Source organism: Oryctolagus cuniculus, chromosome 15 (assembly GCF_051225735.1).
Source record: "Oryctolagus cuniculus isolate XC-2025 breed Fujian yellow rabbit chromosome 15, ASM5122573v1, whole genome shotgun sequence".
Taxonomy (NCBI): Eukaryota; Metazoa; Chordata; class Mammalia; order Lagomorpha; family Leporidae; genus Oryctolagus; species Oryctolagus cuniculus.
Window position 1 is genome coordinate 33,540,119 of NC_142881.1, and position 22,086 is coordinate 33,562,204.

At 41.7% G+C, this 22,086-nt stretch overlaps 1 protein-coding gene across 2 annotated transcripts in view; it reads right to left on the reverse strand.

The window, feature by feature from the left end:
- Nucleotides 1-4,364: 4,364 nt before the first annotated feature.
- Nucleotides 4,365-22,086, reverse strand: part of CC2D2B (coiled-coil and C2 domain containing 2B) — a 116,655-nt gene continuing 98,933 nt past the window's right edge. Inside the window, exons 29-34 of one of the 2 annotated variants that reach the window (XM_089313399.1) lie at nucleotides 16,967-17,080; nucleotides 14,050-14,184; nucleotides 13,569-13,691; nucleotides 9,613-9,671; nucleotides 7,122-7,299; nucleotides 4,365-5,243 (exon numbers count right to left, since the gene is read on the reverse strand). In XM_089313399.1, coding sequence (XP_089169525.1) covers nucleotides 5,055-5,243; nucleotides 7,122-7,299; nucleotides 9,613-9,671; nucleotides 13,569-13,691; nucleotides 14,050-14,184; nucleotides 16,967-17,080 — 798 coding nt within the window. In that variant the 3' untranslated portion in view covers nucleotides 4,365-5,054. The remainder of the gene's footprint in view (nucleotides 5,244-7,121; nucleotides 7,300-9,612; nucleotides 9,672-13,568; nucleotides 13,692-14,049; nucleotides 14,185-16,966; nucleotides 17,081-22,086) is intronic. The other variant, NM_001349481.1, reaches the window with a different exon arrangement.

The window sequence follows — 22,086 nt, forward strand, 5'->3', positions numbered from 1 at the left end:
CTTAAATGGCTGCAACAACCAGGTCTGGGCCAAGCTCATGACAGAAGCCAGAAGCTCCACCTGGTCTTCTACATGGGTGGCAGGGACTCAACTACTTGGGCCATCTTCTGCTGCCTTCCCATGCACTTTAGCAGGGATCTGCATCTGAAGTGGACCAGCTGGGACTTGAACTGGCACTCTAATATAGGATACTGACTTTACAAGCAGTGGCTTGAACTGCTATGCTACAACACTGACCCCTTCCCTGGCATATTTTAAACAGAAGGGAAATTATACTAAAAAAGAACTTGGCATGTTGGAAATACATGCAGAAAAATACAATGGTATATGCCTGGGTAAATATTCTCTCTACTTGAGTTCTTTATGGTATTTTGGATGGCTGAAAGCAAAAATGTTAACATCATCTTTTAGTATTCTCAATGTGTATTTCAACAGATACAACATATACAACAACTATTCCATAAAGGCAGAGGGTAAAGGAATCTATATGTGATCTGATTCCTACCCTCCACTTAAAGTGGTAAAATGTAAATTCTATTTAGACTGTGAAAAGTATTAACATAAAATACTAAACCTTTAAAATACATACAAAAACATAGAATAAAAATAAAAAATAAAATGAAATATTAAGAAATGTTCAAATACCCTACAAAAACAGGAAAGAGGAAACAATGGATCAAAAGCAGAGAAACAAATGGAATATAAGTAATAAAGTGGTAGACCAAAGCACTGGTCTGAGCATATCAATAGATATATTAAGTACAAATGATCTAAACACACCAATTAGAAAAGACTGTCAGAAATTACAAAAATACCATAACTCAAGTATATGCTGGCTACAAGAAATTCACTTTAAATATAATTACTTATGTACATTATAAATAAAGACGAAAGGTATATATCAGATAGACACTAACAAGAAAGCTGAGATGGCTACATTAACATCAGACAGAGCAGACTTTAGAACAATGAAAATGACTAGGAATAAAGAGAAACATTGCACAACTATAAGTGTTAATTCACCAACTAGATGTAAATTTTAAACTATGTGCATCTAACATCAAAGCTTCAAAATACATAGAGTAAAAACTGACAAACTGAAATAAGAAACAGATAAACTCCTAACTGCAGTTGCCAACTCCAACACTTCTCTCTCAGTATTTAGAAGAACTAATAGACAAAAGTCAACAAAGACATAGAAAGATTAATCAAAACATTAACCAACCAGAAGAAAAGAAATTCCCAGAGTGGTTGAATAAGTTATAATAAATAATATTCACAGCCAGGACTGCCACCATACTAGACAACTCCAGGGGTCCTTGCACATAAACTTTGAATTGTGTGGTATATAACCTGCAGAGGAGTTCATAGTGGTCCTGCCTATACTACAGAATGTTATGTATCCCTTAGACAGAATATATTAGTTTACTTGAGGAGGTTTCACTATTTTTGAAGGAGAAATGCAGTATATGTAAGTTTTTGTAAAACAAACAGGAGCAGATGCAAATATGAGTACTGTGTGTTTTTGTGTGAATATTTGAGAATGGCAGTTAAGCGGAAGGATACACAGCTGGTTGGTAAGGGGTGGGAGAAACCAATAATGTGGATGGAAGAGAACAGTGGGTCAGGGATCCAAGCCAGAATGGAAAATTAAAATCAGTATTTAAAAAAAAACAGGATTATATTTATGGATTCATAAAATAATGAGTATCTGTAAAAATGGTTTTTAAAATAATCTCAAATATAAAAAGGAAAAATATTTCTTTCAGTCACTTAAAACCTTCCAATTATTTCTTTTTATCTAAGAAAAAAAAAGATTTATTTTGAAAGTCAGAGTTACAGAGGGGAGAGACAGAGAGAGAAAGATTTTTCATCCATTGGTTTACTCCCCAGGATGCCCCAGCAGCCAGCGCTGGGCCAGGCTAAAGCCAGGAGCCAGGAGCTCCATTTGGGTCTCCCATATGGGTGCAAACATTTAGGGCATCTTCTGCTGTTTTCCCAGGCTCTTAGTAGGGAGCTGAATCAGAAGTAGGGCAGGCTGGACATGATCCAGTGCCCAGATGGGACATTGGTGTTACAAGTGGCAGTGTTACTCACTATGCCACAATGCCAGCCCTAATGATTTCCTACTACACTTGAAAATAATCAAAGCTGTCAGTGATCTCTGTCATCCGGTCCTTATGTGGCCTTGTGTGCTACTACTGGTCCCTCCCCCAGGCAAGTACCATCCCCATCCTAGCCTGAAGGCTTTCATGTGGTTTTTTTCTCTGTCTCGAATTGTTTTGCCACAGGTCTGTACATGACTGACTTCCTCTCCTCTGAGGTACACTTTGTGATTTGCCTGTCCAACAGCTACCCTCCCCCTTTTCTCATCAATAAAATGCTAATTTTAGTTGGGAGAGCAGTATGTCCACTTGAAATATTTGATCTCTCAGTCTCCCTCGTGACTAGGAGTAATACAGTTCTGGGCAATGGAATACAAGAAGTCAGTGGGCAAGCACTCCTGGGAAGCTTTTCTAAAGCAGTGAAAACAACGGGCATTCTCTGCCCCCACCTTTCCCTCTCCCTTTTCTGGCCATGAAGATGGCTGTGAAGCTACGGGCAAAGTTCTCAGCACGTGCCCAGCACTCAGCAGTCTCAGCCTTGCCAGAGAACTTAAACATGCAAATATCAGCCCCAACCCAGACACTGAATCAGAAACTCTTGGGGCGGGGGCCCACTGATTTGTGGTTTAGCAACCCCTTCAGGTGATTCTTTTACTTGCTGAAATTTGAAAGCCACTGAGCTAGATAGCAGCCTCCTTAGAGATGGCCAAGAAACTGGATGAAGACTAGTACGCTTAGGACCCCAGGAAGCAACTGCATGAGATTTGGACTGCCTCCTCTGGACATGCAGTTATGTGAAAGGGGACTCACTGTTAATTTAAGCTACTGTGATCAAGTTTTTGTTACATGCAACTAAATACAATTCTAGTTGGTAAATCATACTTTAAATCTCAGCTTAAACGTTCTACCTGACTTCTGACTTCACTGACTGTTCCGCTTCCACCTTCCATCCCAATCCCCATCAAAGTCCTTCCTTATCATCCTTCAAATTTCTCACTCACTATTTGCTATGATCTGTCTCCTCTAAGAATATAAACTTCACATTGGTAGGATGGTAGGATCTTGCCTTTTTACTGCTGTACTACAGCACATACTGAAGTGTCGGGTACATATTGGATACTATGTGGTTATTTGTGGAATGGCTTAAAAATTTTACAAATTCCATTTAAAATCATGTCTCTTAAAAACATTTGAGTGAGAAAAATAATTTATCAAGGATAACTTTGAAATGTTCAGGGAAAAATTTAGTTGAGAAATAACTCATATGTATGTTTAAAAAAATGCATATACTACAGAAACATCTTCCATGCTTGCCTGTGAGACTTCTGCCTTACTTTTCAGTGGCTTATGAAATTTAAAACTATGAACTACTAAATAGTTGTTAATGTAAACCTGAACTAGTGCAAACCTGAAAACTCCACAGAAATGAACTGCATGGATTCAGAATTTCTTTCCATAAGCAACCTCATCTTTCCAAAGCTACCATTTTGTGCTATCTCAGTCACAGTGAGAGGCTTATTTAATAACAACACTTCATATGAAATGTAAACAGAAGCATTCAAATAAAAACAAAAATTGTGATAGTTTTCTTACCTATGCCAGAAGATGCACACAATTAGATTTTAACCTTGGAGGAAAAAAACATTATTTTACCCACATCCCTGCTTTGCCTCTCCTAGTAATCCCAAGCTTACTCCAAGACTAACATCACTGCAAATCAATGTGATCTTCTATGGCACCAACCCACGCAGAGGCCTCGGGGAAGGGACATAGGTTGTGAGCTCCCTGTGCATGAATTTAGGGTTGCTGCTCTTTGCTTGTGGAAGTCAACTAAGGAACCCCAGTGTTCCTGTAATGTGCGCTCTCTCTTCTCTTTCTCTTTCTCTCAGACCAAACTGCCCTGATTAACCTTTGCACATCCATATCCTTGGATTACTTTTAAATGAAAGGTTGTTATGTGACATTGCAGTAAACTGTATAAATGCTTTCTCAATGAAGCAGAGAACAAACAAATAGAAAATGAGATGCTTCCTCCTTGGATCCCTCCCCATTCTTTTCTAGGGGGCTCCTAGAATCCAGATAGGCCTTCCTGAAGCCATGACTGGGAGAGGAAAGCAGTAGATAAGCAGAGTGGGAGCCTACTCACTCAGGAAAGGAGGAAATCTGAGATTTGCTGAGGCCATTCCCTGCCTTCCTCACAGAACTAGGAGGGATTAGATATGATAGTTTCCTGGGCATCCTTTCCAGATCCTTAGAGATGTAAAGATTTCATGTTAGTGGCATCCCAAGTACAAACTATGAGAAGCCTCCAGAAGCCAGACTCAGTCCTAAGCCCTCAGCCCAACATTGTGCAATTCTTACTTTATTCTTTACCAGTGAAATAACTTTTTATTTTATGTGAGGCAATGATCTTAGGTTTCCATTTAAGTAATTTCTACCTGGAATTGAATCAGAGTAAGTATCAAATGTACTAACCTTATTTTGGAAATGACAACATTCGGTAAGGCTGGGTTTTCACTTTTAACAATGTATCACAATTTCCTGGGGAGCCGTGTTAAAGTCTCTAGTGCTCCTCTCAGAAGTTTCTATTCATTAGGTTATGAGTGAGAAATAGGAATCAGAAATTCTAGCAAGGCTTCCCAGATGATTCTGAGGCAGCTGGTGTGAGGTCCACAATTTAATTATATTAGCCTTATAGAAGAAACCAGAATTTCTTCTTTCCTGGATCAAGACTGTGATCCAAGACAGCCAGAGGTCCTTCTTGAAGAGGTCTCCAAAGGATATCACCTGTCCTCAGAGGGATGAGTCTCCATAGTGCCCAATTCTATAAGTGAATTAAAAATTGGGCTCAGCACTTGGCTAGACTTGAGGATATGCAGAAAAATTCCCAAGTTCCAGAAAAGTTTGTTTGCTTCTGGTCTAGGGACCCATAGTACAATCTTTTCCTTTTCATTGATGTCGGGATAAGGAAGCCAGATAGACCCACACAGATAAAATGTTGTTTGGGAATGGGTGGATATATACAGCTAAAGCAAATTCTGTCTGGGGAAATTCGGATGAATGAATTCCAGTTTGATAGACGGCATCAATAACCGACTGCACATCAGTGTATGGCATCTGGATGGGAAATCCTGTGATCTGCATTAAAGACAGAACAACACACAAACTCCTATCACAATCGTGGAGGGCATTTGGAGTTACTGCATGCAAAAAGATCGCAGCAGCCTCCAAGAAATGGCAGTCATACACTAGTAACAGCTGCTTGTGGGTGCTGATGATACTTTGGGTATCATGCTAAATACTTCACATACATATTTAATCCTTAAGCAATTCTATGTGATAGGTTCTATTATAGCCCCACTGTGCAGACAGAGATGAGCACAATCATGTCTGTCTGATACCAGAGCTTTCACATTTCACATATCTGCATCCTTTCTGGGTAGCAAACTGCCAAAAAGGAGATTACTTAGTCTTACATATGAGAAATTTGAGTGAGAATTTTGGAAGAATTTATTTGACATTGATTCAGTTCATATTTGTTAGGTGACTACTATGTGACAGGATTAAAGAACTGTAGATCATATATATTAAAATTTTCTATTGTGTAATACACTGATGATAATCATAAGCCTCTTTCAAGACTTAGATTGCTTATCCCAGGAGGATTTTTCCTATCCTCAAATCTGTTCACATGCTCTTCCCATGTAGTTGAGTAACACACTGTCCTTCTCCAGTTAATTAATAAAATTTATTGCAATTGCCCATTTTCTGGTCTATACATAGCCTGTAATTTCTCTGAATGCACAAGATCATATCTTGTTTAATTGCATAACACCAGTGCCTAGCATAATGCCTGACACATAGACTAAGAATTATAGCATTTCCTGAACACTCCAGGTGCTTGCCACAATTTGAGTGTTAGTTCACTTAATACTCTCTCTCAATTACAAAATATATAACTAATTTATCACCATTATACAATGGGATAAAAGGGTTAGAGAGGCTAGGTAACTTGCCCTAAATCAAAATTCATGAGCGGTGAGACCAGAATTTGAACACAAGGCTTCTGGGTTCAGTCTAGGTTTATTATTGCACACTCTGTATTATTAGGTAATTTTATAATGGAGTGCCAAGATCTGAACCTTAGCTATATTTAATTACATTTTCATGTTTATACTCCTAATTCTATTTAAAAAAAGCAAAATGAAAACAATTTCCTCCCCGTTCATGGGTGAATAGTGCCTGCAGATCTCTCCCTGGAAGCCTAAGTACTCAACTCTCAAGATATTCCTTATTTCCTTCCCTCATGGAGTTCTCTTAGAACTCCTAGTCTACTAGAATCTTCTAGTCTACTGGGTGGTAGGGAGAAGGAGTCTCAATCTTGGGAAGTTGGGATTTACAAAAACCTACTGGACCAGGTCATAAGACAGAAAAGGTGAAAGGATTTTCAGAGCATGAAGTAGAGTAGGATTAAGGAAAGGAGGATTCCAGTCAATACACCAAATGCCCATTATGTTACCTATGGACTTTAGTTTGAGATGTCATTTTACCATCTAAGAAGCTGTCAATGGGCTGGTGAATATACAAGAGGGGAAGTCATAGAGAGATCCATGCTGAATGTATAAAACTGAAAATAATTTGCACACAGAAGATACTGAAGCTTGTCTGGAGTCCTCTGGACCAGAACCAATGGCAACTGCCATTGGTTACTAGGGACCACTTTTTGATTTTTTTTTTTCTACAAAGTGGTTTCCTTTGGCATGTGTTTGTCCAAAACTGATACTTCATACAACATGAAGCATACAATAAGTTCCAAGAAAATTCTATACCATGTTGTCCAGGTAATCACTGTTCATTCCCATTGAAATGTTTTGGTTTGTAACCAAATGCACATTAAAGCCATAGAATCTAGGATCAAGACAGAAAATATTTCAGAGACAGTTAAGATTACTGTTATTTGGAAGTTGGTAACACAGTTAACACAAATGTCATTAGCACATTAAGTCTTATACAAACCCAATAAAACTGTAGCAGTCTTTCAAAATCACTGTCTTCTTCAGGTGAAACAAAGCTTCCTGTGCCAAATTCCAGCTTAGGAAGGATTTGTCGTAAAATAGAAGTACATTGTCGATTCCAACGTGTTGGGTGTTTGGGTCTCCATTCCATCATTTTGCCCTTTAGAGTCCTTTCAATCCTAAGGTAAGAATACAAAAATTACTTATGAAAAATTATAACTAATTTAGTATGTGAGATATGAGTTGCTTTTATTCAAGTATAAGAATGATTTTTTGAACATGGGAGGAAACCAGACTTTTTTTTTCAAGATTTATTTATTAATTTGAAAGTCAGAGTTACACAGAGATTGGAGAGTTAGAGAGAGAGAGAGAGAGAGAGAGAGAGAGAGAGGTCTTCCATCCACTGGTTCACTCCCCAAATATCTGCAATGGCCAGAGCTACACTGATCTGAAGCCAGGAGCCAGGAGCTTCTTCCAGGTCTCCCATGTGGGTACAAGGGGCCCAAGAACTTGGGCCATCTTCTGCTGCTTTTCCAGGCTATAGCAGAGAGCTGGATCAGAAGTAGAGCAGCTGGGACTTGAACTGGTGCTCATGTGGGATGCCAGCACTGCAAGTGGCAGTTTTACCTGCTACGCCACAGCGCAGGCTCCAAAACTAGACTTCTTTAGCTAAGGGTGTCTGCCACCATTCACACTGATCTAGTTAGGGTGAAGCAGGTTCCTGATTGGCTTGGGAAGACAAGAAGCTTTCCAGGGTAGACAGCATCAGCTCTTCAACACACATTATCTTCTAGTTACCTGGTGTCTTCACTATGACTTGACAACACTGGGCTGACATTCCCACAACTCATAACCCTTTTCTGACATAGGACATGGTGTTTCCAAGAAATTGTCTTTACAAAAATTCAGATATGTGATCTGGGATGATGTTGGCAGGGAAAGGATTATGAGATCAGCTAACTTAGCAAGCAGAGCTGGAAGAAAACAAGGCACTGGACTAATTAGTATGGTGATAAGCTTCTCTCTGCTAGAATTTAAGCTCCATAGGGGCAGGAATTTTTGCTGTATACCCAGCCCCTAGAACAGTGCCTGGTGATGAATCGTGCTGGGGAGGGGGAGTAGGTGGGGCACATGGTGGGTAGGTTCCTTCTGAGAAACTTCCCCTCTGTGCAGGATGATTGTGTGAGATTGTTTCTCCAACCACAGTGTTTGTTTACAGGAGAGGCTACTTACTAGTCTCCTCTTGGCTGAATTTATAGTAAGCTAAATAATTTGGAATTTGCAGAGCGTTTCAATAGTGGCCATGCATCAGAATCACTTGTGAGCTTTACCAAAATGTTTCACCTCCAGATACAGATCTGGACTGGGATCTTGGAACCTGCATTTTTAAATAGTTCTGGAAGCAATTCTGACTAAAACCAGAAGTCAGGAACGATTTCTCTAGGGCACTTTTCTTATTTTTTTTTTTATTTTTTATTTTTTTGACAGGCAGAGTGGACAGTGAGAGAGAGAGACAGAGAGAAAGGTCTTCCTTTGCCGTTGGTTCACCCTCCAATGGCCGCCGCGGCCGGCGCGCTGCGGCCGGCTCACCGCGCTGATCCGATGGCAGGAGCCAGGAGCCAGGTGCTTTTCCTGGTCTCCCATGGGGTGCAGGGCCCAAGCACCTGGGCCATCCTCCACTGCACTCCCTGGCCACAGCAGAGGGCTGGCCTGGAAGAGGGGCAACCGGGACAGAATCCGGCGCCCCGACCGGGACTAGAACCCGGTGTGCCGGCGCCGCAAGGCGGAGGATTAGCCTAGTGAGCCGCGGCGCCGGCCTGTCTAGGGCACTTTTCTTTATTGTTAAGAACTGGTCAATGAGGAGTGGGAATGACAGGGAGGTAGGGTGGGGTTGTGTACTAGTGAGGAAAGGGAACGGCATACTGATTTCTGTCAAGCTCTGCTTTGATGAGTTGAAAGTGGCTTATGTGTTACGTGAGTGGGAGTCACTGGAGGCAATCAGATCTAGAAGCCTCTGACACACCTGGAGTAGAAGTCCGTGACCCTCTGGGCTTACCTGAACAACTCCTTTAAGGCAACTGTGTGTAACAGTGTGTTTGGGTAAGTGGGAGTGCCCTGGAGTGACAGAATGTTTCTACCACCAAACTGGGATGTTTTTACCATTACCTGAGCTGTGAGCCATTTACCTTCAGGTCCTTTCAAGAAGTACTAGCTACCTCATTTTTATTAGTGTAGGTTAAACAGGCATCTGTGTTGAGAACAGATGACAGCCCACTATGTTTTCCAGAGTAAACGTATACCATCCTTTCAAAGAATGCCCTGGATGGTAAAAGGGCCACTTTTCAATGCATGTAGCAAAAGATAGGTGGTTTAATGGAACTGTTATAATATCTTCTGTCATGCTCCTGGTATAGAATCTAAGTTATTTTGAAAAGCTGAGTTGGAAGACTGAAAGGTGATTGAATAAGGAATTAAGAAGAAAAGACTGTTACCTGTTCTTTAGGTCTTCTACCATGCTTTCATTTGTATCAGAATAAATTATTTCTTCAGGCTGAAATACAAACAAAAGTTCAGAAAGATTCTATAAAGACCAACCTTATATCACACTCACCCCCAGAGTGCTACTATAGTGAGGGGAAACCCAAATCACTATCTCATGACAAAAACAATTATATAGGTAAAATATAGCTCATAGTGTTCTTTTGAATTTGATTCTGCTTCACCAGAGCCTGGTGGTGGGGATGAGGGTGATGGATTTACAAAACAAAATTTTCTCATAGGTAAGAATTGCTATTCCATTCATTATTCAAATAAGGTTTTTCATTGCTTGTGGGTTCTACCAAATAATCTTCAGAGACCACAAGTGGTCTCTTCCACTTATCAACTTTGGCCTTGGCAAAGTTACTTAACCCCTCTGTTCTGAGGCTCCGTTATCATCTTCAAAATATGGAGGATAATAGTACCTACTGCCCTAGTATCTTGTGAAGATTTTAAAATAAGGAAATAGATGTAAAGCCTGTCAACATGGACTCTCAATAAACATCAGATTTTATAGTTATTATTGCTCTTCTAACATGATTTGCTCTTTTTTTTTTTTTTTGATTAGCTGTTCTCAGTACTGGCTGGGGCTGGCTCATTGTGTTTGCAGGGCTCACATGAACAAGAGTGAGGGGCTGGGTTTACAGTTTTTACTTGGGTTTCCTAAACTGAGGACCAGATAATAACCCCTTCATGAGTAGAACGAGGGTTGTGCAAAAATAAGGCGACACTAGATAGGTCTCTAGGTTCCCAGTGTGTGGCCTATATATCAGCATCTTCAGACCTGGGAACTTGTTAGAACTATACATTGTTGGCCCTCACCTCAGACCCACTGAATCAGAAACTAGGGGGTGAGGCCCTGCAAGCCAAGTCTTTTTTTTTTTTCAAAGATTTTTATTTATTTATTTGACAGGTAGAACTACAGACAGTGAGAGACAGAGACAGAGAGAAAGGTCTTCCCTCTGTTGGTCCACTTCCCTCTGTTGCCGCAAATGGGCGCAACAGATGGAGCTACGTCAATCCGAAGCCAGGAGCCAGGTGCCTCCTCTCCGTCTCCCACTTGGGCGCAGGGGTCCAAGCACCTGGGCCATCCTCCACTGCTTTCCCAGGCCACAGCGGAGAGCTGGACTGGAAGAGGAACAACTGGGACAAAAACCGTCGCCCACATGGGATGCTGGCGCCGCAGGCAGGGGATTAACCCAGTGTGCCACTGCGCAGGCCCCATGCAAGCCAAGTCTTAACAAGTCCTCCAGGTGTTTCTGATGCCTGCCATTGTTGAAGAACCACTAGCAGAGAGCCCGATTGGAAGAGGAGCAGCTGGGACTAGAACTGGTGCCCATATGGGATGCTGGCACTTCAGGCCAAGGCTTTTAACCTGCTGTACCACAGCAAAGGCCCCTCTTTTTTTCTTTTTCTTTTTTTTTTTTTAAGGATTTTATTTATTTATTTATTTATTTATTTGAAAGTCAGAGCTACACAGAGAGAGGAGAGGCAGAGAGAGAGAGAGAGAAAGTCTTCTATTTGCTGGTTCACTCTCCAGATGGCCACAATGGCCGGAGCTGTGCTGATCCGAAGCCAGGAGCCAGGAGTTTCTTCCTGGTCTCCCACATGAGTGCAGGGGCCCAAGGACTTGGGCCATCCTTCACTGCTTTCCCAGGCCACAGCAGAAAGCTGGATTGAAAGTGGAGCAGCCGGGTCTCAAACAGGTGCCCATATGGGATGCCGGCGCTTCAGGCCAGGGCGTTAACCCGCTGTGCCACAGTGCCGGTCCTATCCCCTCTTTTTTTTCTTTAAGATATATTTGAAAGAGAGAGTTACAGAGAGAGGTCTTCCATTCACTGGTTCATCCACAATGGCCTGAGATGAGCTGATGCTAAGGCCATGAATTTCTTCTAGGTCTCCTTCTTGGGTGCAGGGTGCAGGGGCCCAAGGACTTGAGCCAGCCTCTGCTTCTTTCCCAGGCACATTATCAGGGAGCTGGATCAGAAGTGGAGTAGCCTGGACTCGAACTGGCGCCCATGTGGGATGCCAGCACTACAGGCCATGGCTTTAACCTGCTGCACCACAGCTCCAGCCCAACAGAACATTTTTATATTAACTCATGTTGACATGCATAGCTCTGGTTAGTGGTTCTCAACTTTGGCTGCATATTGAAATCATCTTGGGAACTTCAAAAACTATTGCTGTGTAGGTTCTACCCTCAGAGATTCTGATCAAATGTAGGTACAAATTGAGAACCACTATAAATTGATTCATACAATGCTTAAGTATTTCACAATTCATGTACTGATTTTCTATACTGAGCACTACTGCACTTATGTCCCTGTGCATGTTCTTCTAGGGTATACACTTAGAAGTTTGAATTGGTAGATCAAAGACTAAACATCTTCAGCTTTACCGGATCTCTCAAATTGCTTTCCACGGTGCTCCCATCATTTCTCTTTGTCAAGACTTGGTAATATCATGTTTTCTTTTCCCACTAATTTTATGCTTGTAAAATAGTGTTTTATTGTTTTAAATTATATTTCCAGGCCAGCCCTGTGACTTAGTGGGTAAAGCCACCACCTACAGTGTCAACATTCCATATGGGCAATGGTTAGAGTACTGGCTGCTCCACTTCTGATCCAGCTCCCTGCTGGGAAAACAGCGAAAGATGTCTCAAATCACTGGGCCCAAGCACCCAATTGGAAGACCCAAAGAAAGCTCCTGGCTCCTGACTTCAGATTGGCCCAGCTCCAGCTGTTGTGGCCAATTGGGGATTGAATCAGTGGATGGAAGATCTCTCTGTTTCCTTCTCCCTCTCTTTCTCTTTAACTCTGCCTTCCAAATAAATAAAATAAATCCTTAAGAAATTGTATTTCCTTGATTATAAGTGAGGCTGAGAATCTGAATTTCTGTGAATTGTTTTTGGCTATTTTTCAGTTGTTCTTTTTCTTTCTCTCTCTCTCTCTGTCTCCCTATGGGCTCATAGCGTCTAGTTTGTGGACTCTGCAATTACCTGTATTGCGCTACACCATGGTCTACAATTCAGTTTTTTTTTTTTTTTTAATTTTATTTATTTATTTGAGAGGTAGAGTTACAAACGGAGAGGAAGAGAGAGAGAGAAAGGTCTTCCATCTGCTGGTTCACTCCCCAGATGGCCACAATGGCTTTACCCGCTATACCACAGCGCCAGCCCCTGAAGCAGTTTTTGACAAAGTGTTGGGAGTGTCTTGCCAAAGTGATGCGAAATTACTAACAGGTCCACTGGTCAAGCCACCTAATGACCGGGTCAATTCCTGATCTCTTGCCTCCTGAGCCCTAGAGAGTGAGTATATAATTTTCTCTCCATTTTCCTCAAAAAGTTGGGGATTTGGGTAGCCCCATGACAGTCCCTGGCTTCAAAAAGTGATGCCTGGGCTGGATCACTGGCTTTCTCAAAGCATTTTCAAACCAGCTGCTATCCCTGCTTCAGACCACTCAACTGCTAGTGTTTCTGTCCTGTTTCTGTTCCATGAGTTATCTATCATGGTTTGGAGCTCAGGAAAGCCCTTTGTTTGCAAATTTCTCCATTTGATCATCATCATGGAGGAGGAGCAGAAGGGCTAGATCAAAGTAAAAACTTATTACACCATTTTGAACATTAAATGCTCTGTTTTCATGATTAAAAAAACTAAATTCTATTCTACAATCTGAGTTTATATTTGGGATGATACCCTCTTCTTTATTTCTTTTCCTGCATGGAAAAGAAAGGGCCTAAAATTATCTAAATACAGGTTGGATGGTAGAGAAAATTAGTTTTTTATTAATATTGCCAAATAATTCAATAAGCAGTCAACTACAAGACATAATAAGAACTATCACAACAAGTGAAGATCAGAGGCCATGGACACTCTCATAAATACACATCTGCAAAAATACAGTGATTTACCTGTATGCTTTGTGGTTTTGTCCCTTGAAAATTTTTTGGAATTAACTGTTTCCAGAAACTTTCTTTTGAATAGTCAAAATGTACAGCCATGGGTGTATTATTTTGCTGAATATTAAACCATACCTATTAAAAAAATAACAAAAAGTCAGTGTAGGCTCATGGAAACACAAGACCAGAGTTGGTAAGCATGGAGTAAAATTTTACAGTCCTACTACTTAATGCTTTGTAAGGGAGGTTCTGTGGCAAGAAATCCTGAGAGTCCAGGGTTTTGTGATCATAGGACTACTTTATCAGTTCTCAACCCTGGAGGCGCTAGAGTCACCTTGGGAAGGTTCAGAGCTAGAAGTCTGCCCAGATTCTATACCCCAGGGATTCTGATTCAATATCCATATCGTCTTCAAAGTCCCCTAAGTGATTCTAATGTCTGTCTAGCTTGGTTCTTGAGTTGGTTACTTAAAATAGGATTTCCCCACATACTTACATTTTTATCATCAAACAAACAATCTACACTTTGTAAGGGACAAAATGGGTCAAACTGCTTATGGCATTGTCCAGTTGATGGATTCCAAAGCAAATATTCATCACTTTCTTGAGTTAGTACATAAGCCACATGGCCCTGTTCAAGGAAAAAGAGGTAATGTCATTTTTGGTGGATTTAACTAACTTCTGTATGCAGAAATTATAATGCAATGATTCTTATTTCTAAAAGTCTTTCTTTTTTTGAAAAGGGAGAAAATACCCAAACCCCAGAAATGACAGAACTAGGTTAGCACAAGGACACAGGCAAGAGAATCTGTGTGCCACTGCTGCCACATATGGGCCTGTGGGATCTATCCTGATGGCAATAAAGTATGCTGTCGTAACAGAATCAGGAAATGGTGATGATGTTCCAAAAGACAGTAGTAAAGTGTCTGATTCACACAAAGTTGTGCTAGGGAAGCTCTGCTTTTGTAAGAATATAGTTGGAGACTAAGAGTGAATGCCAGGCAGTTAAGGATGAAAACAGGCTTATGGCTCTGATAAAAACATTAAAGAAGTTAAAAAGTTGTTAAATTAAAATTAAGAACAAGATTTGAAATTAGAGGTTAATAAGTAAGTATACAGGGGGGCTGGCACTGTGGCATAGCGGGTAAAGCTGCTGCCTGCAGTGCCGGCATCCCATATGGGTGCCAGTTCGAGTCCTGGCTGCTCCACTTTCAATCCAGCTCTCTGCTATGGCCTGGGAAAGCAGTGGAAGATGGCTCAACTCCTTGAGCCCTGCACCTGCCTGGGAGACCTGAAAGAAACTCCCAGCTCTTGGTTTCAGATCAGCATAGCTTCAGCCATTGCAATGATTTGGGGAGTGAACCAGTGGATGAAAGATCTCTCTCTCTCTCTCTGCCTCTGGCTCTCTGTAACTCTGCCTTTCAAATAAATAAATAAACCTTAAAAATAAAAAATAAAGTATATAGGAAACCAATCTGAGGAATAAAAATTGGTTATTATGTTGTCATTATTTTGCTCTTCACATACCTGTTGTAGTGTAAGCCTTTCTTAGCAAAGAATAAAAGTTTCAGGTGATAATAATAAGACTATTTAACATTTATGGAATATTTATGCATACCAGGTTCTGTGCTAAGAATTGACACTCATTTTCTGACTCTAATTCACTCATGATTCTGTGGAGTAGGAATGATTACTGTGTTCATCTTTTAGACGAAGAATCAGAGGTTGAGGACCTAGTTCAGGGCAACAGGCAAGGGTTTATTCCTGTTGTGTGAAGAGATGAGGCTCAGAGAAATAAACAAGGCTGACATCATACAGTTAGTAAGTGGCATTTCTGGGTCTGACTGTACCACAAACACATAATCATTTTCTTTTTTTTTTAAAGTTGGGTTTCAGATTAATATGTAATCATTTTACATATGTATGGGATGCAATGTGATATTTCTAAACATGTATACAGTGTGTACAGATAAAATCAGAGTAGGCAGTATTTCTATCTCCTAGATATTTCTTTGTTTGGGCCCTTTGAGCTCCTCTCCATAAAATATTATTATTGTGAACAGTAGTCACACCAACAGACCCATAATGTGAACTTACAGTCATCCCATCAGACCCATATTCTTAATATTATGCTGGGGAGCCAGGTCTTCCTAACTCCAAAGCCCTTACTGTGCTCATCTGCATAGTAAAGGAGAGGCTTCGTCTCAGCCACACAGCTGCAGTGAATCTGCAGGGCTGCCCCTGTGGAGTTGGTTCACAGGTACAAGTACAAATACTGTTTGCTCAAATACTGTTGACTGTGTACTGCCATCTAGTGGCATCTAAAACTATAGCAGATGATCACATGGGAGAATAAATCCAGGCTTTTGGTTAACAAACAACACAGAAACAATAAGCTAAGCCAGGAGATTATAGGGAAATAAACGGCCATAATACAAACAATAATGAAAGATTGGCAATGTTAACACTTAGCAAGATACACAGGTGTAGCTAAAAATAGTCCAAAAAAGATAGCTTTCTGGCAGTATGAATGCAGAAGCATCTAATGTAAGTTACCAATATTTCAGATAATAAGCATGGATTTCTGGCCCACTTCTTTTAAGATTAAAACCTAGGCAATTGAGCATGAGAAGAAGTATTTCTTAGAGATCTTAAAATACAGGATTGGAAACATGGGATGCTGCTGATGGTTATTTTGGATAACAGGCACTACAACTACACTGCTGCATTGCCACTATCACCATGTACTGAGCGTTTGTTATGAAGAGATGCTGCTCCCAATGCCTTTAATATATTCACATATTCCCAGTAACTTCATCAAGTGGCACTACTTTAGTACTATTGTCTAAAAGAGAATAACAAAAGAAAGTTATTCTCTGCACGGAACATTTTGAACTAGTAGTATCCTCTTAGCTGGTAACTTTTTAAAATTTATTATTTATTTATTTTTTTGACAGGCAGAGTGAACAGTGAGAGAGACAGAGAGAAAGGTCTTCCTTTTCTGTCGGTTCACCCCCCAATGGCTGCTGCGGCCGGCACGCTGTGGCCAGCACACCACGCTGATCCGAAGCCAGGAGCCAGGTGCTTCTCCTGGTCTCCCATGTGGGTGCAGGACCCAAGGACTTGGGCCATCCTCCACTGCACTCCCGGGCCATAGCAAAGAGCTGGACTAGAAGAGGAGCAACCGAGAGAGAATCTGGCGCCCTGACTGGGACTAGCACCCAGGGTGCCGGAGCCACAGGTGGAGGATTACCCTATTGAGCCATGGCACCGGCCAGCTGGTAACTTTTTGCCTCTGAAATTTCCTAATTAGCATATGACAAGATGAAAACTTTGGCTTGAAGTCTTTTAAATCAGCAGATGAAATCTGATGTAGTTTTGCTTAAGCTATCAATATAAACTCTAGAAATTACCTCCAACATTGAGCTTCCCAGGAGGACCAACGCACTCTTTCCAAAATACAGAAAAAAATTACACAGAAGTATGGCATGCTCCTCCTTATTTCCAATAGCCAGGCTGATGCAGCGCTAAGGCAAAACAAAAACAACAGCAGAAAAAAGGAATGGAAAGTCAAGTAATGCAAACGTCCAGTAGATTTAGTGCCCCTCTTCCCTCTTCCGTCCCAAGCATACTTATTTTTATGAGGTTCCTAAGGTGGCAGCAAAGCAGAAATCCCTGTCTTTGCTAGGGTATTACAGAAAGAGAATACTGACTGGGAACACTGGTATCATCTTTATTATGGGTAGATATTGAATACAGTGATCAGATAATTTGAATTCAAAGTGGGACATTATTTTGCTTGTTAAGGACAAAACTAAACTGCCCTGGGTAAGCAGGAATATATGGACTGATATTTTGAGGAAATTTATCTGATAGAGAATCACACAGGTTTCTGGAGGAAGTGATCCTTTAGGCAATGGAGTATTTATGTCCTGTACCAATATAGTCCCTCAACTCAAAGAAAGGAAGAGATCAGACGTAGAGCACAATCAGGAAGAGTGATTAAAACTTGGCAGAGTGGCATTCCATACCGGCTCTGGTTTGAGTTCCAGTTGCCCTACTTCCAATCCAGCTCCCTGCTAATGTGCCCGGGAAAGCAGCAAAGGATGGCCCAAGTCCTTGGGTCCCTACACCCATGGGAGAGACCTGGAAGAAGCTCCTGGCTCCTGGCTTCGGAATGGCCTAGATCCGGCCACTGCAGCCACGTGGGGAGTAAACCAGTGGATGGAAGATCTGTCTCTCCTTTTCTCTCTCTGTGTAACTCCACCTTTCAAATAAATAAATAAATCTTAAAAAAAAAAACTTCTTAGACTGAAAGAGCTGAACAGCTGACCTGGGTATAACAGATCAAATATGGGATGCCAGTAGGCAGTAGGGCAAGAAAGCCAAGGTGTAGCGGAAGAGGCACACTGGTGGTCTGTGAACTACTTCTAGTCTACAGCTAGGTCCTGTCTGCTAGAATGTTAAAAAAGATGGAAGTCTCATATTAAACTGGATTTTAAGCTTCTGTTGTAAAAGATCAAAAGATCTAACAAATACATGGGTCCAAACGTTCATATGCCATCAAAGTGTTGTTACACCATTTAGATGGAGCATGTGTTTTCTAGGTCATTGGTATCTCCAAGAAGGGGCTGTGATGGCCAGGAGATGGGGGTTTGAGGGGTGGGAACAAAGGAGTTCTTTTTTAAAAAATATTTTATTATTTATTTCTTTCAGAGGTAGAGTTACAGAAAGGGAGGGGGAAAGACGGAGAAAAAGGTCTTCCATCTGCTGGTTCACTCCCCAAATGACTGCACTGGCTGGGGCTGGGCTTATCTGAAGCCAGGAACCAGGAGCTTCTTCCAAGTCTCCCAGGTGGGTGCAGGGGCCCAGGCACTTACGGCTTTCCCAGGCCATAAGCAGAGAGCTGGATTGGAAGGGGAGTAGCTGGTGCATGAACTGGTGCCCATATGGGATGCTGGGTGATGCAGGTGTAGGCTTAGCTTACTACTTGGCAGTGGCTAGTCACCAATCAATTTGGAAGCATTTCATTGTTTTAATAACTGATGTGTCCATATCAATACATAGATTAAATGAGATAGTGAGGGAGATGGATTAGAGAAGATAGTAAGGAGACCCTTTTGGAAGAAAAGTAGAAAAAGTGAGGAGAATTAAAGGCAGAACATGAATAGTTTTCAATGTTAAGCCATGGAGGTTCTCCTGGCTATATTTTTAAGAGGAGCAGGGACAGGATAAGAGTACGTATGTAACTTACTGATCTTTATTCCAGATGCTGTGCATATTATCTCATTTATAGCAGGTAAAGCTGCCACCTATAGAGCCTGCATCCCACGTGGGCACTGGTTAGAGTCCTGGAGGCTCCACTTCTAATCTAGCTCCCTGCTTGGGCCCCTGCAATCATGTGGGAGAACTGGAAGCAGCTCCTGGCTCTAGGGCTTCAGAATGGCCTAGCCCCGGCCATTACAGCTCTCTGGGGAGTGAACCAGCAGATGGAAGATCTCGATCTCTCTCTTTCTACTTCTCTCTCTCTCTCTCTCTCTCTCCCACCCTCTTTGTCTGTAAATTCTGCCTTTCACATAAATAAATAAATCTTTAAAAAAAAAAACCTTCTGTAGGCCGGCGTCCCGGCTCACTAGGCTAATCCTCCACCTTGCGGCGCCGGCACACCGGGTTCTAGTCCTGGTAGGGGCGCCGGATTCTGTCCCGGTTGCCCCTCTCCCAGGCCAGCTCTCTGCTATGGCCCGGGAGTGCAGTGGAGGATGGCCCAGTCCTTGGGCCCTGCACCCCATGGGAGACCAGGAGAAGCACCTGGCTCCTGCCATCGGATCAGCGCGGTGTGCCGGCCGCAGCGCGCCAGCCGCGGTGGCCATTGGAGGGTGAACCAATGGCAAAGAAAGACCTTTCTCTCTGTCTCTCTCTCTCACTGTCCACTCTGCCTGTCAAAAAAACAAAAACAAAAACAAAAACCTTCTGTATAACATTGATGATGAAACAGCTATTAAATTGTTGAACTATAATTTAAATCCATGTTTGCTTAACTCCAAAGACTGCGTTAAATGGAATAAAATAACTCATTTGTCTTGAGAAATCTAATTAGTCATACACTCCCCAGCATCCTTTAACCAAGAGTTCATGTCAATGGGAAGACACTAGCCAATAGGAGCCTGTAGTAACCTTCTTAGTTATCTGTGCTGTTTTGGCTGGGGGACTTGGGGGCACTAGTATTGCTTTCATGATTATTTTTAGCTTAGCATCTTTCAGTGTTCTGCATGATCATAATACCCCTGAACACATTAGTTCAAAGAATCTCAGAACACTCTAGACCAAATGACATCTTTCTGAGTTTTACCAGATTTGAATCACTGGATCCTGGAATGAAATCACGTTTGTGCCTCCCTTGATCCTTCTTAGCAGGAGGTAATGTAATGAACTTATTAACTCTGTGCCCCCTAAATCCATTTTAGTTTAAACTCAGTTCCTAAAATACTCTAGATAAGTGCAAAGCCTATCAATTCTAGATGAAAGCCCTTCTGTAAGGCTTCCATCAAATTTATGTTTTCTGTGGGGGACGCTGAATCTGGAGAGGCCTAGAGAAAACATCCTGAGCCTGCCTCGAATTTGAAAACCTGACTTTAAGTTTCAAATCCCTGGTAGCAAACACCCCAGCCCCAGGGCGCTTCTGCCTAAGGATCATTAAGGTGGTATGATAGGAGTGGCTAAGACCCTTTTGCATCTCAACACCCCACCCCTTGCCCGCATCCGCTCATCCACTCTGTACCTCAGCTATATATTCACCTCTCTTTTACAATAAAGTGAGACGCTGCTTCGACTGGGCTCCACACCGCATCTGATTGTCCCCCGGGTTTGGGGAAGGCTGAGTGGCGGGTGGCGCACTTTCCCCTCCTCGGTCAAGGCAAGCTGCGGGCAGCCTGCCTAATTCTCTGGCGGTGGCGAGGAACAGTCACCGCAGTTTTCCACTTAAAAACATGTTTTTGAATTACTGCTAAAGTTAAAGCAGTGTAAACATGATAAATATTAATAATAAACAAGAACCAAGTCTCTCTTTGCCTTCAAGGAGACTGTAAGTGGGATTTGTTGCACAGAACATGGATATGGAGTTGAAGGGGTCCAGGGACTGTCACCTTAAAATATGGTGCCATAGCATGCTGATTGTATTAAATTAAAGGAACTTAGAGAGAGTAAAGTCTGGAAGAAGCTTTACTATGATATCTCCTTGTTTGCTTAAATTCTAGACCCTCCAAGGGAAAGAATAATTACCTTTGGGTCCTTTCAAGTTTTCATTTAACTAAATTCCTTTGTTAGCAAGAAAGGCTGAAGTCTGTCAATGCACTTGGACAGAATTCTGTCATACCATTGTCTCCTCTCTGGTTGCATCCAGTATCCCAAAGAGAATAATTTATAATCCATGTTTGTTCTGCAAGTCCAACAGACTTTGTCCTAGTCCTGACTTTAAGTTTCTCCAAGTCCACTAAATTCCCCTAAAATTTCATTATCATTCCTCTAAAAACTGTCCACATTCACCATTATCCCCTCACCTATGGAAAAAAGGCATACATAAGCTTCTTTTTTTAAAAAAGATTTACTTATTTATTTGAAAGGCAATGTCATAAAGGGGCAGAGGGAGGGAGGGAAGGAGGGAGGGAGGGAGGGAGGGAGGAAAAGAGAGAGAGAGAGAGATCCCCAGATGGCTGCAATGGTCAGAGCTGTGCCAATCCAAAGCTAGGAACCAGGAGTCTCCCAGGTCTCCCATGTGGGTGCAGGGGCCCAAGGACCCAAGCAGTGGGCCATCTCCCATTGCTTTCCCAGGCCATAGCTGATCCAGAGAGCTGGATCAGAAGTGGAGCAGCCAGGACTGGAACTGGTGCCCATATGGGATGCCCGCACTGCAGTCAACAGCTTTACCTGCTGTACCACAGTGCTGGCCCTGGCATATAAGCTTCTGAATCATGTCAAACTAGTGGGTAGTTATATCCCATGATTGCCTCTGTATCTGTAACAAATTTGTGAATCTTTCTCCAATTAATTTCTTCGTCAATTTATTCCAGTGAACTTTCAGAGGATGAAAGGAAGGCCTTCACCTCTACAGACTCCATATATAAGCAACTACAGTTCAAGGTAGAATGCAAGCATATTCTAATAAGGGTTGCTGGGTTTAGAAAAATGTATAGTACATCCATTTAAATTTGAATTTTAGATAAACAACAAATAACTTTTTAGTGTAATTATATTACAGACATTGCATAGGGCCTGTATTTTATTTGGAAATCAGTTTATAAAGAATTTCAATCCAAGTACTAAAGAAGAATACTATAATAGCTCTTCATTCAGATGAGGGGAGACTGGGGAAAACTTTTGGGAAATGGTGGTGTTTGCCTCAATCTTCAGGGTGTGGCCAACCCCATATTAATAAGCCATTTTGTTCCTGGAAGAGTATCATATTATCATACTCCTGGAAGTCCTACTAAATTAAAATATTCATGAGCTACCATTAAGAATGTTGAAAAGATTTTTG